A 21,625-nucleotide genomic window follows, 5' to 3' on the forward strand; every position below is an offset into this window, starting at 1 on the left:
AAAAAACAAAAAAAAACAGTGCTTTAATCTGAATTTAACGGGAAGGGCCTTTGTTATGGATATTTTGTTCCAAGACAGCAGTTTGATTTTCATTATAGTTAAGTGGCCATAGCTTGCAACTGTGAAAATAATATAAAATAGGAGTAAACATCTCAACGCATCTCTGCTGTGGTTCTGTGAGAAACAGGCAGTTGTTGTGACTGAGAAGCAACCCACAGGCTGAAACAGTCCAGGCACAATGTTGCTACTCTTATTCCGGTAAACCTTCAATGGCCAGTGGGTCATTAATCACCCACATTCCCCTATAGTTCAACTATAATCATCACACTCGAAAGGACAATGGAAAAACAAACACGAAACAAAGAAAAATCTAGACACCTACACAGACATTTAATCTGGTTTGTGCTTGAAAAGTTTGGAGCCAGCGCAGTCAAATATATTTTGATTGTTTACTGATGATTATCACTTCTTGGAACCCATGTACATCATAAAACATAGTTCACAAAGTAGTGGGAGAAACTACCTTTGTCCAAACAAATGCTATGAAAGAAACCATTCTACAAGGATGTACTATGTACACATCCAAGTTCAGATAATTTTCACAGGCCCTGAAAAACACTATATAAATACTGAATTTCTGTATATTCTCATATTGTGAAATGTTTAGTTTTTCTTTTTTTTGATAGAGAGAGTAACAGATTTTATTATCTTCAATCGGATTTGTTTGGACAGCTAATACTGAATTCGTTCTCACTTTCACGGCAATATTAAGAAATGAAGAACATATCTCAAAGTGCTGAAGTGCAAAAATCTTTCACTGCAATTAAAATGGTACATCTTTCTTGGAATCCTTGTCTAAGTATTATCTCATTCAGTACACTTCATTAGTCTGTTTCCTGCATATTGTAACAGTCAAAAAGTTAACCATTTCACATACTTATTCACTTCAAGAATGATGATCGTTGCAAGATGACATTTCTCAAGCAAAACCTTATTAATTTTGTAATTGTTTTGGTCAATCCCCATTAGTTAGTATAACCCTACCAAGTCATTGGTATCATTAAGAATCATTTATGGTTTAATTTTAATTGAGTTGTTCAAAACCTCGTCTTATTACTTACATGGTTAGTCTCTTTTGATGACTTAAAATTCATCCACTATGGTATAATGTCTTCAATAGTCAAAACGAATGTACAAAATGCTAATACGCAGTCAGTGTCCACACCTCATGCCGGTGCTCCCCTCGGGCAGGCACTGTCCACAACGTGAATTCTGGAGGGGCTGCATTTGCATGGTTCACCCTGAGTGTTTAAAGAGTCTCAGCATAAAGCACACTGACTGCCTGGGGCGTGACACCAAAGCATGAGGACAGTCTTGTGACTTATAGATGAAACAGTGATGTGTATAGAATAATTTAGTTATAACAGCAGAATAAAACTTCAGTTTCAACACACAGGCATGCTGACAAACTCCACTTAACTGCTTGAAATAAGGCACACATCTTCCTGCTGATAGCATAAGATCTGCATTATTACACCCAGTGACAGCTACATATTCCTACAGACAGGCATATGGTGCTGGTTAGAATACACACATGGGAACATCAGCCATGCCATCAGAACATACATAAATAAATGGACCACAGAGAAGATGACAATTGTGATCTAGAGTGTTTATTTAACTGACTTTAATTTAAGTCTGTGTTCATTTGTTATTCAACATTCATTAAAAGATAGTCCTAACTCTCCTAATATATATATTAACAGAAATATATAATATGAACTAAAAAGCTGTGGAACTCATATTAACAGTGACTTTGCAAACTGGGCCCTTGTAAAAATAAAACTGTATAATGCAGTATACAGATTAGGCCAGCATTTATTTTTATCCACTAGTTATAACTAGGCCCAAGCTTTAAGGAACATATGAAAAAAAAAAACTATCATCATAACACATAGGCCCTATCTCCCTATTTCATTCATGGATGTGGGGGACAATTACATTTTAACGCCATAGATGTATTGCAATCCAAGGACATAATCGTAAAACTAGATAGAGTTTCCAGTGTCAAAGTTTAAAATGCCTGGGTGTGTGAGTAGGAGTAGGAGGAAAAACATCCCTGTTTCCAAAAAAGGAAGGAGTGGTTGACAGCTGGTGGGGAGCTGGGTAAATCTCTCTATGGAGTGTAAATAGGACGTGAATCTGGAGAAAAGGGGAATGCCTGACCAAGTCAACTGATGATTCACTGACTACATGAGGTGTGATGGTCTGTGCGTGTGAGAAAAAAAAAAAAATCAGGCTCAAGCAATGCTTTGTGAACAATCGATTAACCATTTCAAAACAAGCTTGAGATGTGCAGATCACCATGAATATATATATATATATATATATATATATACACTCACCTAAAGGATTATTAGGAACACCTGTTCAATTTCTCATTAATGCAATTATCTAACCAACCAATCACATGGCAGTTGCTTCAATGCATTTAGGGGTGTGGTCCTGGTCAAGACAATCTCCTGAACTCCAAACTGAATGTCTGAATGGGAAAGAAAGGTGATTTAAGCAATTTTGAGCGTGGCATGGTTGTTGGTGCCAGACGGGCCGGTCTGAGTATTTCACAATCTGCTCAGTTACTGGGATTTTCACGCACAACCGTTTCTAGGGTTTACAAAGAATGGTGTGAAAAGGGAAAAACATCCAGTATGCGGCAGTCCTGTGGGCGAAAATGCCTTGTTGATGCTAGAGGTCAGAGGAGAATGGGCCGACTGATTCAAGCTGATAGAAGAGCAACTTTGACTGAAATAACCACTCGTTACAACCGAGGTATGCAGCAAAGCATTTGTGAAGCCACAACACGTACAACCTTGAGGCGGATGGGCTACAACAGCAGAAGACCCCACCGGGTACCACTCATCTCCACTAAAATAGGAAAAAGAGGCTACAATTTGCACAAGCTCACCAAAATTTGACAGTTGAAGACTGGAAAAATGTTGCCTGGTCTGATGAGTCTCGATTTCTGTTGAGACATTCAGATGGTAGAGTCAGAATTTGGCGTAAACAGAATGAGAACATGGATCCATCATGCCTTGTTACCACTGTGCAGGCTGGTGGTGGTGGTGTAATGGTGTGGGGGATGTTTTCTTGGCACACTTTAGGCGCCTTAGTGCCAATTGGGCATCGTTTAAATGCCACGGCCTACCTGAGCATTGTTTCTGACCATGTCCATCCCTTTATGACCACCATGTACCCATCCTCTGATGGCTACTTCCAGCAGGATAATGCACCATGTCACAAAGGTCGAATCATTTCAAATTGGTTTCTTGAACATGACAATGAGTTCACTGTACTAAACTGGCCCCCACATTCACCAGATCTCAACCCAATAGAGCATCTTTGGGATGTGGTGGAACGGGAGCTTCGTGCCCTGGATGTGCATCCCACAAATCTCCATCAACTGCAAGATGCTATCCTATCAATATGGGCCAACATTTCTAAAGAATGCTTTCAGCACCTTGCTGAATCAATGCCACGTAGAATTAAGGCAGTTCTGAAGGCGAAAGGGGGTCAAACACAGTATTAGTATTGTGTTCCTAATAATCCTTTAGGTGAGTATATATATATATATATATATATATATATATATATATATATATAATGGTATCAGTGGTAAATCAGCACATGACTTGTGGTAATTAACTATCATGTGGTCATTTTTGCTTATTGTTAGTGTTATTATTATATCCCCATTTACTAGCTCTCATTTGATCAAAGATCAATGTTCACATTCATCAAAAAAGATAGACAATACTAATGACTCCAGATGTCTACAATGTTTTAATTCTAGCTATTACAGTAGATATTATTATAAGAGTTATCATAAGAGCTTCTTCTGCAATACAAATTAAGCTGATACTGAAGTAAAAGCACTACAGTGATGGTTATATATTTAATCGTACTTTCCTTCATTCGTTCATTGTATGTATATATAAGTACAATTTAATATAATTTGTTTTATATAAAGGAATATGGCAATCACATTAACATAGGAATAAACTTCTACTCATCACGTATAGCTTCATGTTGTATTGTCCTGTGTTACACCTTTAAACACATTAAGCTTATTATAAAGTTTAAATTAGTTTACAATTAGTTTAAATGATAATAAGGGCACCAATAGATGCTGGTGTTGTAGAACACAATTTATGACTTTGGGGAGTAAACATTTTAAAGCAACCAGGAAAGTACTTCAGAATGAAGCCTAACATTTGCACTAAAAGATATAATGGTACTGCAAGATGAGTATAACAAGTCAAAAGGTAAAGCATGAATTATAGTCTGAACCACAGCTTCAACTGAATGCAAACAAATCGTTCAGATTAAGTAAAAGTTACATTTATGTTACACATGATCTGCTCAATCGATGTAAAATCTACCCTAAACTACAGCACGTCTCTTGACCAGAGACAAACAAATGAAATATGTTGTGGTTGTGATAAAGAGTTTGACCACACAAAAAAGAAAAAGGCTAATGTTACAGTAGACTGTAATCACTTAATGAGATTAAGGCTATATGTGCACAGATAAAACAAAACAAGATGATATGTTTGAGAAAATAAATCTTATGAATGATTGCACACACACACAGCTGTAAACACATTTGTCACACACAAGGATTGAAAGCACTGTCAACATTTCTTCTTGCAAGCATTGCTTTTCTAGGAATTGTTCACTCTCTCAAAACCAGCACATTTATCATATGCTGAACTAGGCTTTGTCCAATCCTCTGGGCATGTGTTTTAATATGCTTTCGTAAATAGGAAACCAATATTTAGCACAGAACAGTATCTGGGCGTTTCAATTCAAGTCCACATCACCATTCCTAGGCTATGATCATGAAACCAACCTTCAGGACAAGGAATATATCTGGACGGAAGACTCTGCCACAGTTATCTGGCTTGATACCAGGCCAAAAGTACATTTGGCAACCACAAGACGCAGCTGAACTATTCTGCCTGCCCAACTGGAAGTCTCTTGTGGGGAAGAAATTATCCCAAAGATAGGGCAGAAGACAGGAGCAGGAAACAAACAAGATAGAAACCTAAGATAGAAAATCTCCTGAACTAAGATATTCAACAACACAAATGGCACTTCTAAAGTAATGTTTATATAGAGTAGAATTATATACTTTTATTAAAATATAAATTGTTAAATTATGTTTATTGTTTATACCTCAACCTCATAAGGCCCATGTGCTCACCTGACGTGGCCTAGCCCCTGCTTTAAACAAAGAAAAGGTAGGGAAACCCCAGTTGTGGTTCACTAGTCATTCAAAGGTCAGCTGACCAAATGGGTGTGGTGCTCACACATATAAGGCTGGTTTCACAGATTCAACTTAGCACAAGTCATGAACTGTCAAATGTTTAGGTAGAGTAGTCCTAGACTTGTGTGCTCTATTGAGGTCTTTGAAACTAGGCATACAATCCAGCTGACAATCCACTCAAATATATAAATAAACAAATTGGGGAAAAGTGAGTAAATGTGACTCTGCGAAGGTGTTACAAAATAGAAAGTATTCATAGAGCTTTGCCAATTTTTGACAGACCACAAAGTATTAGAAATTACATTTGCCAAAAATAATTCCTTTAAAGAGCAGCAATGCCTCATGCATTTAAAAATGACAGCCCTGCCAGTCAATGTTAATATGGAATAAAGCAAATGTCAAACGGGAGAAGTTTCAGGTGACTGAGTAAGATAAGCTTTGCCAGCCGCTGTCTGACAAGCCTCAGGCATAAAGGGAGATAATGATTTAATTAAGCACCTACCTTGTCACTGTCCACTGTATTCTGGGAGGTTCTTGATGCAATGGAAATAGTGTCAGGTTGACTGCTGCCATCCCCCTGGCTGTCACCGTCCTCTCCAGTATCCCTGAGAAGAAACGCATCCTTGTGAGTATAGGCAAAGCAAATACATGTAATGTTGTAATATTGTTAAGGACACTGGCTTTGAAATAACCTTATATTCTTTAAACCACTAATTGCAATTTCCTAGTTACCTCTAAGTGGTTGTAGTTGAACTTTGAAAGGGTATAAACAGACACAGTTAGATTTAAAAACTGTTTTGCTTGGTTTATATTTCAGTGCATTTTGGATAGACAACACCCGAAATGTTAGTCAGTCCCATAGACTTTATATTGTTCTTATATTTTATGTAAGACACCCTGGATAAGGGCGTCTGCTAATAAATCAATAAATAAATAAATAGATTGCTACAATATGAAAATAGACACATTGCTCAAATAAATTGTATTGTAATTCTGTTCTACACAATTTATTTGAGCAATGTGTCTATTTTCATATTGTAGCAAGCTATTATTTATTTATTGATTTATTTGTTACAACATAACAAATTATTCAAACTTAAATACAGATATTTCTCAGTCTTTGCAATGACAAAAAAAGGTTTAAATAAATGCTTAAAGCAGTGTCTACCAGTTTCAATTACTCTGCAGTAAAGCACTAGCTATTGTGCCTACTCTATACATCTTCAATATACTGAAATAATTTATTCAGGGTGTTCTTTTTGTTTAAATTATAAACCACAGCTTATCCGGTCTAGCTTGTGTCTAACCACTGCACTGTTAAACACAATGTTTCTCTTAAAATGGATGCAGCCTTCTGTGATGGCAATAAATGTAAAGAATGTATATTTAATTATACTTAAAAATAGACTACTGTTGTACAATAAGAGACACACTATTATCAAAGTATTAACTTATTATAAATCACACACATAAGAATTAGACACACAACTCAACGACATTCATACACAAGATAAACAATTTTTGGAAATGCTGCTCTGTTACTGGCTCTCTGTGATTGATAATCTGTTTTTATCCACCAATAAAGTACAACAGTCAAGCATAACATCTGCCTTATTGCAAAATACACATAATGAGATGATCACCTTTTACTGTTGTTCCTTTGTTTGGCTGGTGTCTTGGGCATGTGAATGGGCTCCTTCAAAGCACCCTTCAGGTGGATGATCCTCTCCTGAATGACCTCACGGATATTTTTAATCCATTCCTGCTTTGCTTCGATACTGGAAGCCTGAGGTTTGAAAATATTAATAAATTTTCCTTTTTCAAAGTGAAGACAATAACATGAACACATGGCACATTGTGCACTTAAGTAGGGAAAATGGTGCGATGTGAATATTACCATTAGTAAAGAGTGATGTAATAAAGAAAAATCCAAGAGAGCTTACTACAGTACTGTAATTGTTTAAAGCCAAACTCCCTAGCCATGGGGCACATTATCATAGATATCAGTCTCCATTACATTAAAATCCCTTTTGATGCATTTGCCACATATGATCAATATGCTTTTGTACATATATTTGTAATTGTACACTGGTTCTTGCTGAATATAGTTTATTTAGGGAAATTCATGACAAGGAGCTATTGGTAAATAAGTGACTCAGTGCACTTTATCTATTATGCTGAGTCACAGTATTACATATAAGCATTCACACATTAAGATACTTTTATCAACTACTTCTGAATTTCCAGAAAAGGTGTTGAACGGAAGGCCATTGAACCTGAAACCTCCAATTCAGGTACAGCGGGTTTGTGAAGTTCAACGTACCTCATTGAATTTGCCTTATGTGACAGATACAGCACTCAGAAAATGGGAGGAATATTCAGTTTTATTTTCTATCCCTGTCATTGAATTCTGTAAAAACTGCAGTGTAAAGATACACTGAGGAAATGGATCAAGAAGTAAAATGAGGACTGGAGAATGTGCACAGAGCATGTAAAATCACTAGGCAGAAATGGTCTGGGATATAAATTAAATATCGACTAAAAGACTCTGTATGCTGGCAAATAAACACAGTACTGTAATTCTTGCTTGCTACACAAATCTATGTATGTTATCAGAGACTTGGGTCGTAGAATGGTCAATAAACATTGTAAGCTTTAAAATGACCAGTAGCAAGCTGTAAAACTGTCAAAAACGACAACAAAATATGAAACGGTTCTCCTTTCGAATGTACCTTGAGTACTGTCTTGTTGTCCGATGAGGGGGTTCTTCCAGCCCAAAGAGCAAACTTACAGGGGTCACCTTCAATGTGCTCCGTCACCCCCAACTCAGATGTCTAAAGAAGGAAAAAACAGAGGTATATCTATTGTAAGACAACAAGCCTCAATTCAATTTAAAACATATTTTTTTCTGTTCCTGCAACACAGACAAAACCAAAACTTGAGCACAAGATTTACAAAATGTAGGCCACAAGAACAAAAAATGACAAACTGTTGGGCATGTGGAACAAATCAATGCGAGACGGAATTCAAAGAGTACATTTAATGTAAAACAATATTTTTGTGTGCTTTTGCAATATTGTAATCACTGAAGAACTGCCAATTTAACAGCTGGCTTCGAATCTAGGAGCACATATTCTTTCATAATTAATGCATTATGAATGTGATTTCTGATTAGGGGTTGAAACTACTCCATCTGTTCAGGCTTAAAATATTCAGCACCTGTTTGCTTGTTTTGCTCTTGTGTTCCACTGCTTTGTTCGTCACTAGTTAATATTGTAATTTGTGACTTTAAGCTTTGGTCATCAGTTACATGTAGCCCACTATTTCATGAATCACTCAGAAGCCTACAAATTACTTTTTAAATTGCATCCTTAGTCATGCAAACACAAGTTGGTGGTTGTCATGTTGTCTGCTGCATTGATGCTCAGTATGATGCTAATAACAGATTTCCTTATCAGAGAATAATGGTCACACTGTAATCACCCAACCTGAAGTATAGAGATTTCTTTGCCACAAACAAGGATACTTTCATTTTATTTTCCACTATGGATCCAGGCAAAATTAATTGCTACACGATCTCTACATTCCACACTTCACACCAATTGGTTTTATGCATAATCATAACATTTCCTGATCAGCAAGTAGCAAAACATTGAGATATCATATATTTGTTCAATTGATGAAAATACATATTTTTATGGAATTCTAAAAGTAGTGCCATCTAAGCTAAGGTAAATAATGTGCTGGGTTTATAAAGTGGGAGGCTATAATGTTCCTGTTCTGAACCTAAACATGAAAGGGTTGAATGTTGTAAATTATCACACAAAACAAAAAACACTTATCACAGGGACCAGTTCTTAGTCTCTAAATTAATTTTGTGGAGGAAATGAACACGTGTTCATAATTTTAAAAAGTCAAGAAAACAAAAAGAACATAAAGCTTACCAGCAGCTTGTTCTTGTAGACATATTTAGTGCGTCCTGCGGAGTCCTTTATTTCTTTACTGAAAACCAGCGAGATTTCAAAGAGGAACAAGTGGCGATCCCGTCCTTTACGGATCAGAGATTTGGGGTCCCACACCTGGAAGGAGTCCTGAAGAATGAGCTCCCCCTGGACGTCCAGATTCTCATCGAAGCCTGCAACGATCAAACATCCTCGGTTAACAACTTTGCCAACTTTGCTCTTTGTGAAGTATTAGCAAGTGTACTTTGTGTACTTTCTTTTTAGAAAATAAGCCACGTACCTTCTAACATACTGACATGCATCGCATCATTGGCTCTCTTAGGGACACTGAGCATCACTTCCAGGCCATCCTTAATCTCTCCTTTGCCCTCTTCACAACACGTCAATAGCTCCTGTACCAATAAAGCAGATTTCCTGGTTAGTGGAGAATGGTCAAAAGTGGTCTTCTCTGAGCAATTTGGTGCTGATATTTTGCAAAGTGTTGCCTACAATTATTGTGTGTGTTTTTACGAAGAGTTTTAAAGCACACTTTTGAATGTATTCATTTAATGTAATCAGCCCATTCAAATTGTGTGCAATATCCCAGTAGCTACAAGCGCAGATTCAAACTTCTATGGACACAGAAATCCATCACTGCATTAGGTTTCTTTTAATTTTTTGACTGTACCGAATCAAAACGTTTTCCTAAATAATCTAATTTTTTTTTGTTTAAGATTGCAATATTATTCTGCATCACATTTTTTAAACTCTGTAAGAATTTATGTAGATGATTTGTCATTTAAATTGCTATCAAGTACACAAATCTATTAGGAAAGGTGCAAGATCAATGAACTAATTGTGCAGCAAGCCGACAACAAGGTTTGTTGTTTCTTGTGAAATTATACGCTAATGAGAATTTATTAGTAAAAGTTGGATGTCAGCATTCTAAATATAAACCCATCTTTATAAACACACCAATACACAGGAAACAGAGAATGAGGGGCAGACATGTACTTTGATGTTGTAGAGATTCCACAGGGAGTTGGGCTAATTAGTGTTTGTTAACCACTGTGAAGATCCCAAGCTATTTTATAGTACCTTCAGGAGAAGCTGATATTTTGTGATTCTCTGGACTGGTTTGATTAGGTAAGATGAAATGGAATTGGCCAGGCCGTGTCTTTGCTGGATTTCCTGATAAAAAGAAATGAACAAAAACACAATTATAATATAACTTGTTTTTGTTGTATTTGTTTGTCTTGTATATGAAGCAGCAGTCACAGTTTAAATAATACATTTTGTCATGTATACGATTATTATATGGAAGAAGCATATCTTACTACTACTACAATATTTCTTATTTCAGTTGCTGTATTTGTGCTGACGGTTTTAGTTTACAATACACCATCTCATGAATTTCAGCATGTGAGATTGAAATGTGATGCTTGAATTATACAATAGGAAGATAGCTATAATGTGCCCTCTGTAGGATTCTTGGGAGTACTGACTCATGCGTGAGCAGGATTATTAAAATGTATTTATATCTGCATTATTGCCATAAAACAATCAAGACATTTTCAAAATTTGCTTTTCTTTTTCTGAAGTTATTCGCTTCATGATACAATATTTACAATTTAAATGTAAAACACACTCACGTCAAAAAAGGCCCCAGCATGTTCCAAAATGAGCTGACTGGAATCTGGCTTATTTTTGCAGTATGTAACATACATATGGAATTTATCAGCCTGCAATAATAAATAAATCGGTAAATAAAGAGACAAGCAATGATGACAAATTGTTATTATTATGGTTAATTTCATTGTCAGAATATCTATTCACATATAAATAAAGTTGCCAGCTTAATTAAATTGTATTTTTGATTATTATTCTGAAATAGCAGATAAAGCCTGCATATCTCACATGGTAGTGCTTTTCTAGATTGTCATTTTCACAAAACTGCTAGTGTAGCACAAATAGACTCCAAGTTAAGTGATATGTTCAGTTTTTTATGTCTTATAAACTCCCCCGGAGCTGTTGACAGAATCCAAAACGTTCTATTGCAGCAGATATAGTCAGCACCTCTGACAAGAAAGATGTTTACAGGGCAAAATGGAGGTGTCAGTAATTATATAAAGTGCTGCAGAAGTGCACTGGCGTAAGTAGGGGGCAATATGATGTAAGAGGTTTGAAAGGATTACGATGCACACTGGAATAATCTGGGGATACTGAAGCTAATTCACAATCCCACGTTCTGCAAAGATGGGAGAAATCTTCACTAAGGTCTCTAAATGAAGTACCATTAGCATGTCAAGGACAAGGCTGAAAATATGAAATTACCCATGTGACAAAGCAATGGCCCACATCCTCAGGTAACTGTTCATATTTCTCCAGTTCTTTAATAAAAATGCTGGAAGAAAAACAATCAGTCAGAGGCTTTCAACAGCACTGAACATATATAGATCAGTAACAATTCACTGTAAACAATATTAGCAAGTGTACAGAAAGGTTTGTTGTCTGGACCTCAGTGACATATATATCATATGCTTAACTAATGTGTTTGATACGATGAACATCTTTTGATTGAAGGTCATTCTGTCAGTTTCAGGCAGCAGGCGTTCAATATATCTGTAATACAGCAGCCTGATCTCCTGGGCGGCTCAGCACTCTTGCTATTGTGCACTTAATTAAACTATGGTTCCTTATGCTCCTGCTTACTAATGTATTGTTTGCACTTATATAATTTTACTGCAGCTTCTCCTATGCCTACCCCATCCTTTAGCACATACCCAGGCACATACCTTAACTGTATTATGTCTGCACTTGTTAGCTCACTGTACTGGGATGTATGCCTATTGTATTTTGTACTGACTCTTTTACTGCATTTTTGTTAAAATGCACAAATGTTTCTTGTGTAAACTGCAAGTTGTCCTGGATAAGGGCATCTATTAATAAATAAATCATATAATAATACTGTCTAATCCGCTTCACTTCAAATGTTTAGGTGTTTTCCTTTCTTTACAGCTGATTTCTGAGCAATTGTTTGTTTCTGTTACATACTGCACCTGTCAAACGTATTTCTGAAATGTCTTATAGCACGATTCAGGTGTACTGTTTCCAGCAGGACATATGTGTTTTTTACATTAACATATTAAAATCTTATATATATTTCACATACTTGTTATGGAAATCATAAATTTCCTGAATATTTCCAAATATGACATGTTCCTTATTAACTATTCCTGGTGGGATTTCTTCCACCCCGCTTGTCATCTCCCAAAGGTAGGTCTAAACAAAGGAAAAGACACGATGAAACATAACAGACACTTGCCTTTTTTATTGAACATGCATTCCTTGTTTTGTTCGTTTTTTCCCCCTAACATTATCTATTACTACAAAAATGTAAGTGTCCCCTAGATCTGTTAGTAAAGGAACAGCTACAACACAGAAAATAAAATCTGAAAGTTCAGATTCTGTACATACATATATTTACTCAAACACAATTTCAAAATATTGATATTGGTATAAACTGTAAATGTGTTCGTAGTTAATGCTTCAAATACAACATTCACAATAATAATTACTCACAAAACAAACTGCTCACCTCTAAGCATTCATGCAAGTCCCTGACATAAGCTTTTTCAGTTTGAAGAAGTTCAGCCATTATGAACCTGGATAAAAAGAGGGAAAGAATGTTTAAAGTGGGGAAAATATACACTGACACTGACCATGTTTATTTTGCAATTTGGAGCAAAATTAACAAAAGAAAAGTTTGATGATGGTCAAAATGTAGGACAACGGTGTTTAGAAAAATATGAATGCCATACATTCAATATGTTTAGATCATATCTTTAAGGCACTTCTGTTTTTATGTAAATAACCCAACTTACTCTTTCTTCCTGGCAGATTTTCTCTTCTCTTCATTGACCTCATGGTTTGCATCTCGGAGTTTAACCTCAGGGTCAGTGAGACTGGCTGGGATGATATCCAGCTCTAGATCTTTATTATCCTACCAATAAAACAGATTTTTTTTTAGCTCCCATCAACATCTCCCCAAGCATTAGGTCATATATAATAACTGATGAAAATAAGATTTGTTTTTCTCCTCTTTGAAGAAGTGGATAAAATACAGCTGAAGTATATTTTTAAGATAAAGGATGCAATTTTCATTGTACAGCAGGTAGTTTAGTACTGACCCCAGATTTTATTACTTTTTTGTGTGCCTCAGCCCTCATGGGCTACAGTCTCTGTTTAGCCCAAAGCAAGGTAACATGATCGTGATAGGGAGTCATTCTGCTCTTTAATGAGGCCACTGGTTGCCTTTGAATAGAAGGAAAAATAGTGCTTGAGCCAAAGTCTCCCTGCTGACTGCATATTGACAAGAGATAGCTACGGGGAAGGTTGCATCTATTCCTGTGCACACCAGTCCCTGCACAAGTCAATGTAGGCCATGCTGTATGGATGCTTTTCAAGGGGAAAGCTAAAATATGTGTTTTATCTTCATTGTAAATGTTGTGTCCTGACAACTGGCAAACAAAATATCTTTCATTAATTACTTAAGAAGCGATGGATCTAATACAATTATAAATTATTCAATAACTATTTAATATTTTTGTTTTGTTCATGATTTATTTTCTTTGTATATTGTATATAAAAAGAAATGTGATCCCATCCTGCTCATTGACATTAATATGTAACAATAATAAATACTTTCTTTCTTTCTTTCTTTTTTTTAACAATTCTGTGCCATGGCAACCTTTGCAAATTATCCCATTGTGTAATAGAAAATCGGGAATCAGATGCAGAATTAGCCACAGGAAAACATCAGCTTAAGTGGTGTGAGAATTTATCAGTTCCTCTTGTCACTCCCTTGGGTCCTAAGGGTTTAGCCCCGCCATTTCTATAAATAAACTCTGTCCAACAGAGATGCTGCAGATTGGTGCCTTCTTGGTGTTGTTTGACAGTTTATCTGCTAGACAGAGACCCTTTAAACAATTTCAATTTTGGGATCCTCCCTTCAAATCAACTAGTTATGATTCAGGATGAATCTCATTATGTATCTTTCTAGTTTTCTAAATAACTCTACTTCTGAACTTTTGATTGAGCTCTCCAGGTGGAAAATGTGGACTCAATAAAACAACAGCAGTGGAAACTCCTGATTAAAATGTGTAAGAAGTAAGAAGCTGGAGATCAGAAAAATATAATTTGGGTTTTAAAATGAAGCATGCAATTAGTAATGACAGTTCAGAAAGATGTTTAAAATGCACATTGAAATGTGCTTCATTCTGCTGAAAGATTTCCAAGTAATTACTGTATTTTAAAAGAAAAAAGGAAGCCTTGTGTTGCATAGAAAATGGTGTTTTCAAAATGAACAGAGGTCATTTGCATTACATAATATTCCAGGGTATGTTATTGAGTTGTCAAATTGTAACTGTGCAATATTTTCAAATATATCCATTCTCTTAAGATCCGTATTGCTAGATGTATTTGCTGTGGCCTTATCAGCAATAAGGGGCCACTGCAGTCTAGAGAAATCAAATAAAAGAGAATACTTCTCATACGCAAATAGACATCTATATTCATGAGGACTGGCACACTCTGAATCCAAACCTCAGTATACTTCATTCCAGCCTCAGTTAAAGCCAGGGGAGAGTAACTGAATGCAGAGCCCTGCTGAAGACACTATTAAAGAGTAAAGTCTTACCTCCGAACAGATGCCAAGAGATTTTTCCAAGGTGGAGCGATATTTCCCCATTCTCAGTGAGAAATCACGGTAGCGCTTGTCCACTGTGGTGACCCACTTCTTCAGTTCGTTAACATGCACATGTCCTTTTTCTACAAAGCTGTCAGCCAATTGAATGAGCAGCTTCACCTTCTCCTTGGTTTGCTAAAGCAAAACATATACTGTGCTCAAATGATCTTTCTCCAAGTGAGCTTTCAAAGTAGATTGCACAGAAATCCATAATTTCATTACAGTCTAATATAACTATTTTACCTGTGCCCTTATTCAGAACTTAGTTAATAATAATCCTCATAGAATCAGGCTCATAATACTTTCCCATTTTTATGAAGTCTATAGAAATCACCAAAATATCACAGTATTAGTAAAAGCTGGATAACTACAATTAAAATGATCACAGTTGATTCTGACAATTCACCAGTAATATGGCATGTATATAATTTAGGAATATCCAGGACAGAATTTTCATATTTTCCATGCCATGTAAATGTAGAAACCACATTATTTGATCATTTATAATGATATAATACACTACAGTCGCATGTCTACTTCCTCTCTTCTTTTTGATAAATAACTTTATTTTATTATTTAAGAGAATTCAACACAAAGGTTTATTGTAATGCAGAAAACAACAGCAAACAAATCACTGCAAATTGTTGTAAAATGTTAAATACATGGCACTGATGTACAAGCCATATAACACTATTTGTACATTTCTTACCTTGGCTGAGACTCTAAATTCTCCATATTCTTTTAAGAGGTCCTGAGTTTTTTCACAAGTCTCCCCAGGGGTAGTATGAGTGGAGAGGTAATATTCGCCAGTTTCTTGGATCCAGTCTAAGGCCTGTTTGCAAAAGTCAAAACAAAATGTCTGAAGTCTCATCTTTGCATGTTCCCTTCATGATTTCATTATTTCACTACACAATAATATATAGTATATGGAGAGGAGCACAAGTATTTCGATGTAAAGAAATGTTATAATTTGTGATTAAAAAAACTCCCTTGTTCTGCAAATTGGCCTGAAACCAAGACCATTACCTGTTTGGCACTCCGCTCAAAGACGACATACTGCTGACACTGGTCTAGCCTTCGTTTCTTCATTGTCCAGAAGTGCAGGACCCTGTTTTCTCTTTGGAGCAGTTCATTCAGAATAGCTGGAAGTCCACAACAATAAGTCATTCCACAGTTTCACTTCATACAAAATAAATTAATAATGCAAATAAAGCTGGAGGTCATCAAGTTATTTTAAAATTACAAATTGTATCATTCCTGACACATATACACAACCAGCCTCCACTCTGCATCTCATATACACACAGATATGTATATCTGTTTTACAGAGAGAGAGTCTGCACATAAGTAAACAGATACTAAGTTTAAAAGCGAACATAAGACTAGGGAATTATGAGAGGATTAGTGCTGCCATTTACTTATGGAGGCAGCATTGCCATTAAAATTGGGATCAACCATCCTGATCTGAACATTGCAGGCCATTCCTGACACTGGGTGCCCTGGGAAGTGGGTTTACCAGGATTTCACAGGGGTATGTCAACAACAGCCCACACTGACTCGTGCCAGTTGGGGTGCTATATAGTCACAATGCCAAAGATGGACACAGAGGCCCAGATTTAATCAAAACTTCAACCCACCTGCCAATCGCCAATACTTGATGGTAGCTCCCCATTGGTTAGAAGCAAGAAGCCACCATCAATTGACACATTTGTGATTGACGATTGGTAGGTGGGATGAGGTTTGAATTTCATCAGGCCAGAGTCTCTATTTCACTTACTTCTCTCCTTACTTATGCTTTGCCTTTTGCAAGCAGACAATAAAGGACCCTGAAAATCAAGAATCATGCTGTTATTTCATGACACAAGAGAAGAGTGAACCAAAGGAAACAGTATTAACAAATGCATGTACTAACCTTTCACTTGCTGCTCAGGCCCACGGGTATGACTTGCTGCCCCAGGCATGCTGACATTGTTTCTGTGGATATACTTCAGAAATACCTCTGCATTCCTCCTTGCTAATGTACATGCCTGCCAAAGAGGGTTTTACCGTCTATTAAAACATGGTCACACCAGACTTAAGAGACATTAATCTTCACGGTCTTATAATTTTATGTGCATTATTAAACAAGATTGAAACCTAATTCAGTTAGTTTGGTATGACCATGGGCTTAACTGTTGCTTAAATCTGTTGCCCTGTGCCAGATGCATTATACATAAACCTCATTAACGTTAACTCTTCAGTAATGTTACCACTGAAGAAAAATTAAAAGCATGGTTTCCTCAAGTTTATGACATATATAGGAAAGTAATATTACACTTCCAGGCAGAAATATCCCACCCATTATACGAAATGTATTTCAAAATGTACATTTTGGTAATATTCCCCTGTTTAAATTGTTTAGATTTATGTGTCACCTTAAATAACTACTGTGTAGGGTTGGTTTCATAGTCCTGCAGTTTTCAAAATGATTTTGACATTAAACAAGCATAGCTAGCATGAAAATGTAATAATGCTTAGATATTGTGTAGTGTAGATATTAGCCATGCCAAATTAATAGTCATAACAACTTACTGGCAGAAAAACAATAACCACATGTTAGTATGCGTAAGTCTTAAAAGGGGGATTCCGATTTAGGAGTTTCAACAGACAGCAGCCCCCAAATGTTTCTGACTATATATAATCAGGAGCTGAGGTTCAGAAGCTCAGTGGCTAAATAGCAAGGTTGCTCTGTCAAGTACAGACATGAGGAACACTGACATTGGTCACACCAGGGACCCCACCATGGCCCACATAGCTGTGAACTGGTGCTTAAAATAAATGATTGTGCAGAGAACACTGCATAAAAACATCCTGTCTGCGGAGACTGGTTTCTTAAGTCTGTGAAATTTGGCTCCATTATTATTATGTTTTAACTTGAGTTAGAGGGAGGAACTTTTATTGAAAAAAGCAGCTTACGCATTGGAAAATCTAAATAATTATTAACTGTTCTAAAGACAACAGTTAGGCACTCTTCATCTAAGAAAAAACTAACATGTAATGCATAATATGTATTGTTTTGTTATTGTATTGTTAAAACATCTTTAAACATTTTTAAACTTTTAACTGCTTAATGCTCAAACCCGATACGTAAGGTAACTGTGTGCACTTAATGGTCACATATGTGAGAGCCATGAAGCATTATACCTTCAGGAAAGCTTCCTTTTGTTCCAAGTGCTTGCTGATCAGAGGTATGACGTGGTCTGACTCAGCACTGGCCCCCAGTTTGTCATGGCCTCCACACCAGTCCTCATCCCTGCGGTACTCCTGCTCCAAGCTTTCCAGCACACTGCACACCTATCAGGATCAGCAAAGCAATACAATTGCAACTGTACTTCAGTTATAGTAATAAACTCTGTAATGTATACAGTAACAATACATTTACTTAATTCTTCCAGACAATAAAACATGTTAATAGACTTTGCCACTAAGGGACAAGTTCATTCAGTCTTACACACAAACGTCTCTCTTGGGGACAGACTACATACAGGCATCTCTGCAGGCAAACTGACATATCTGACAGTTGTGTAAAGTTAATAAATAAAATAATAATCACAGGTGACAGAACACATAATAGGTTTTGTCCATAAATGTCCATAAATCTTTGATTCAGGGAACATATTTGCCTGATGCTGACATAACATTTACTCAATACTTCAAAATTTGTAAATGATTTTACAAAACATTGATTTGGTGCAAAGATCTGTATAAATAGACATTAAATTCAAAAAAGCATGCAAGAACTCTATTAAGCAACTCATGAGTTTCTTAATTTTGTATTATTATTATTATTGTTGAATGTATGCGGAATAAATAAGATGGAATTCAAAAACCCTTTTCTTTAAATTCGCTATTAACGAGATTAATGACACCTAGGAAACCTAGGATAAAATATGAACACATCTGTACTTGAGAGCACATAAGAATGCAGTGGGATTTTTGTACTTAACAGAAAAAAGTGTAAGATGTGCACTGAATGTGTGGGAACGTTTTCCCACAGGGTAGACTGATGCCACTCACCTGCTCTGAGGTCTTGTAGAAGGCAACGGAGGCATTGACCAGTTTAAGCCGGTCCTCCATCTTGAGCATGAGCTGTTGCCAGTGCAGCGCCACCTTTTCCGCACAACCCCTGATGGCATCAGGGTCATAATGCCCCGCTTGGAGCATCACCTCTGCTTTCTGCTGCACCTGCAGGGCGCTCTGATGGGTTTTCTGCAGAGAAGTGGCGTGAAAGAGGGACTGTGTGGGGCGGAAGAGTGACGGTTGTGCAGAAATGCCAGCACATGGTACACAGGTGAGGTGTGGGCATGGGGAATGTAAGAAATCAAACAAAATGGTAAGTGTTGTTGTCGGCCACACAGCAGATAAGAATAATAAAATAAATCAAAGTTAGAGAAAATATATTGAACATGTTTTAATACTGAACACACATTCAGTCATTGAATTTGTTTATGGTGTTTTGTCTGATTTTGCTTATTTGTCTGTTTTGTTTTTAATAGAGTCCCTTCATTTAATTGTAACCCTTAATTTATTGGAAACTGCTTTGCTGTCAGATAGTTGCATGGCTCTTAGGTCACTGGACTGAGCAGAGGCACAGAGAAGGCAACAGATCATTTTTTAAGAGGCACTGAATACAGTTTACAAGTTTAATCAATGTAGCTCAATCAGGAAACTACTGGAGTGAAAGTCTTCTGCCAAGTTTTTTTCAGATTATTGCCAGTATTCAGTTAAAGTTAAATACACTGAAGACAGACAGAGTTAGGAACTCAGGGGTTACAATTATATATGTATAATGTTAATATTAATTGTAATACTAATCTTAACATAAAACCGTTTCAATTCATCATCAGTTATCATCAGTTTTCATTCAAACTTTAGTCAAACATATTTTACCAAGATGGCATTTCAGTAGAAAAATATATTTTGTTTATTTTTACAAAAAACATTTTCACTTAAAATAAAACAAAACAAAAATGTATCTATTTCAGTAATGCGATAAATAAAAAGATTAATTACTACTTCTTATCCAGGTTAAATCAACGTACATTTATCCAGTTACTTCTTTCGTTTGGACAGAAATAGAACAGGATAATCAGACAGGTTGCCATTATGCAAAAAAACAAGGAATTTTGGCTTTCCTACGAGCTTAATTATATGAGGCTAAACTTAGAAATATCTTACAAAAACGCTGTTTAAAGTTAATAAAGGACAGCAGTGAAACATACTGCTTAAAAATATTGAGGATAACAACAGTAAATCTAACTCTCATTTGATTTCTTGGAGCAGTTTATTTCTGTAATTGCTTCCAGTACAATACTTAGGAATCTAGATTGTCACCTTAACATCTGTTAACATGATATCAAATCTAAGTGACCACTTAACTCCCTAATTCAATTTTTAAGAACTGATATTAAAATTAAAAAAGTTTAAATCAAAAATCTGTGCTTTGATACAGAAGTGAGTGTTTCAAATGTTCTGTCCCTTTTGATTTTGTTTAATTTTGTATTCAAATCTCAGACATTAAGTGGTAGGCCTGTAGCTCTACCCCTGATTATAAAGCATTATATTTCTTCTGTATCAAGGAGGCAGTGGTGATTGCATTAAGATGATTACATTATGTAACTCTGTCCTGTATTTACAAAATTCAAGGTCACAAACATAGTTGTTTAAAAGATTTTTCATTCAAATGTATTGCAGAAATCCCTGAGATTAAACAGAACTGTCTCATGTCATGGATATGCCCATGGCTCAGTTTTAAAGGAGAAGTACATAAAAAGCATACTCAGTTTCCACACAAGATTCCTAACTTGCCTCTTTGAAAACTGCAATTTTGTAATGTTTACACTGTAGTTTTACATCACGAAAAAAAAAAAAACACTTCTGAAAAATTAAATTATTATATATATTTAAAAACAACATATTAATCCTTTGTTGCATGTCAATATACAGGCTTTTTATGGCAATGCGTATTGAAACAATTAGCCTTATTATAGCAATTACCTCGATGGCCAGCTGGAACTGCTCGTGCTCTCTCTGGAGCTGCTCGGCCTCTGACAGGGAGCTCGCGTTGACAAGACTGGCACTGAGCATGGACTCCCCGTTTCGAATCCAACCTAACACCTGCGCAGGAGACACATGAGACACAAGAGCCATGGGTTAGGAGGGAATTCAACTGTCTGATTGTGGAGACTGCTTGATAATTAATGGTTCAGTTTAATGGGGTATGGTGAAGACAAAAGATGCCCATTTGTTCTCCTTTACTCGACAATGTTCTTGCAGTCTAATCAATAGCAGGAAATAACTGCCATAATATAACATTGGCTGAGTTTACAAGCGTGTAACCTTACTAGAGACAATATGCTTGAGTCTAAGATTAAATGACTCTCCTTCTCGGGTTTACATGGTCTTAGTTTATTGCACTCAGGACGAGCAGCTGTTAACCCGACTTTATGCAAATGAAGGGCAAAGGATGGTGTAAATATGCAAATTAGCTATACAGACAGCATTTGTGCTGTTTTTGCAGTAAAAATCCCAGAAAGGGTGGTTTTATAAAGTTAGGTTTACAACATGATGTAA

The 21,625-nt window shown here is 36.3% G+C and overlaps 1 protein-coding gene across 4 annotated transcripts in view; it reads right to left on the reverse strand.

The window, feature by feature from the left end:
- LOC136711964 (kalirin) overlaps positions 1-21,625 on the reverse strand; it is a 169,884-nt gene that overhangs the window by 48,509 nt on the left and 99,750 nt on the right. For all 4 annotated transcript variants that reach the window (XM_066688573.1, XM_066688572.1, XM_066688571.1 and 1 more), the window contains exons 16-33: positions 21,050-21,169; positions 19,070-19,288; positions 18,197-18,346; positions 16,926-17,040; positions 16,040-16,155; positions 15,723-15,845; positions 14,966-15,148; positions 13,152-13,270; positions 12,866-12,932; positions 12,440-12,549; positions 11,602-11,671; positions 10,920-11,009; positions 10,366-10,458; positions 9,569-9,680; positions 9,271-9,461; positions 8,059-8,160; positions 6,970-7,112; positions 5,829-5,931 (exon numbers count right to left, since the gene is read on the reverse strand). In XM_066688573.1, the coding sequence (XP_066544670.1) occupies positions 5,829-5,931; positions 6,970-7,112; positions 8,059-8,160; positions 9,271-9,461; positions 9,569-9,680; positions 10,366-10,458; positions 10,920-11,009; positions 11,602-11,671; positions 12,440-12,549; positions 12,866-12,932; positions 13,152-13,270; positions 14,966-15,148; positions 15,723-15,845; positions 16,040-16,155; positions 16,926-17,040; positions 18,197-18,346; positions 19,070-19,288; positions 21,050-21,169 (2,226 nt within the window). The remainder of the gene's footprint in view (positions 1-5,828; positions 5,932-6,969; positions 7,113-8,058; positions 8,161-9,270; positions 9,462-9,568; positions 9,681-10,365; positions 10,459-10,919; positions 11,010-11,601; positions 11,672-12,439; positions 12,550-12,865; positions 12,933-13,151; positions 13,271-14,965; positions 15,149-15,722; positions 15,846-16,039; positions 16,156-16,925; positions 17,041-18,196; positions 18,347-19,069; positions 19,289-21,049; positions 21,170-21,625) is intronic.

The sequence above is a fragment of the Amia ocellicauda genome, chromosome 16, assembly GCF_036373705.1.
Source record: "Amia ocellicauda isolate fAmiCal2 chromosome 16, fAmiCal2.hap1, whole genome shotgun sequence".
Taxonomy (NCBI): domain Eukaryota; kingdom Metazoa; phylum Chordata; class Actinopteri; order Amiiformes; family Amiidae; genus Amia; species Amia ocellicauda.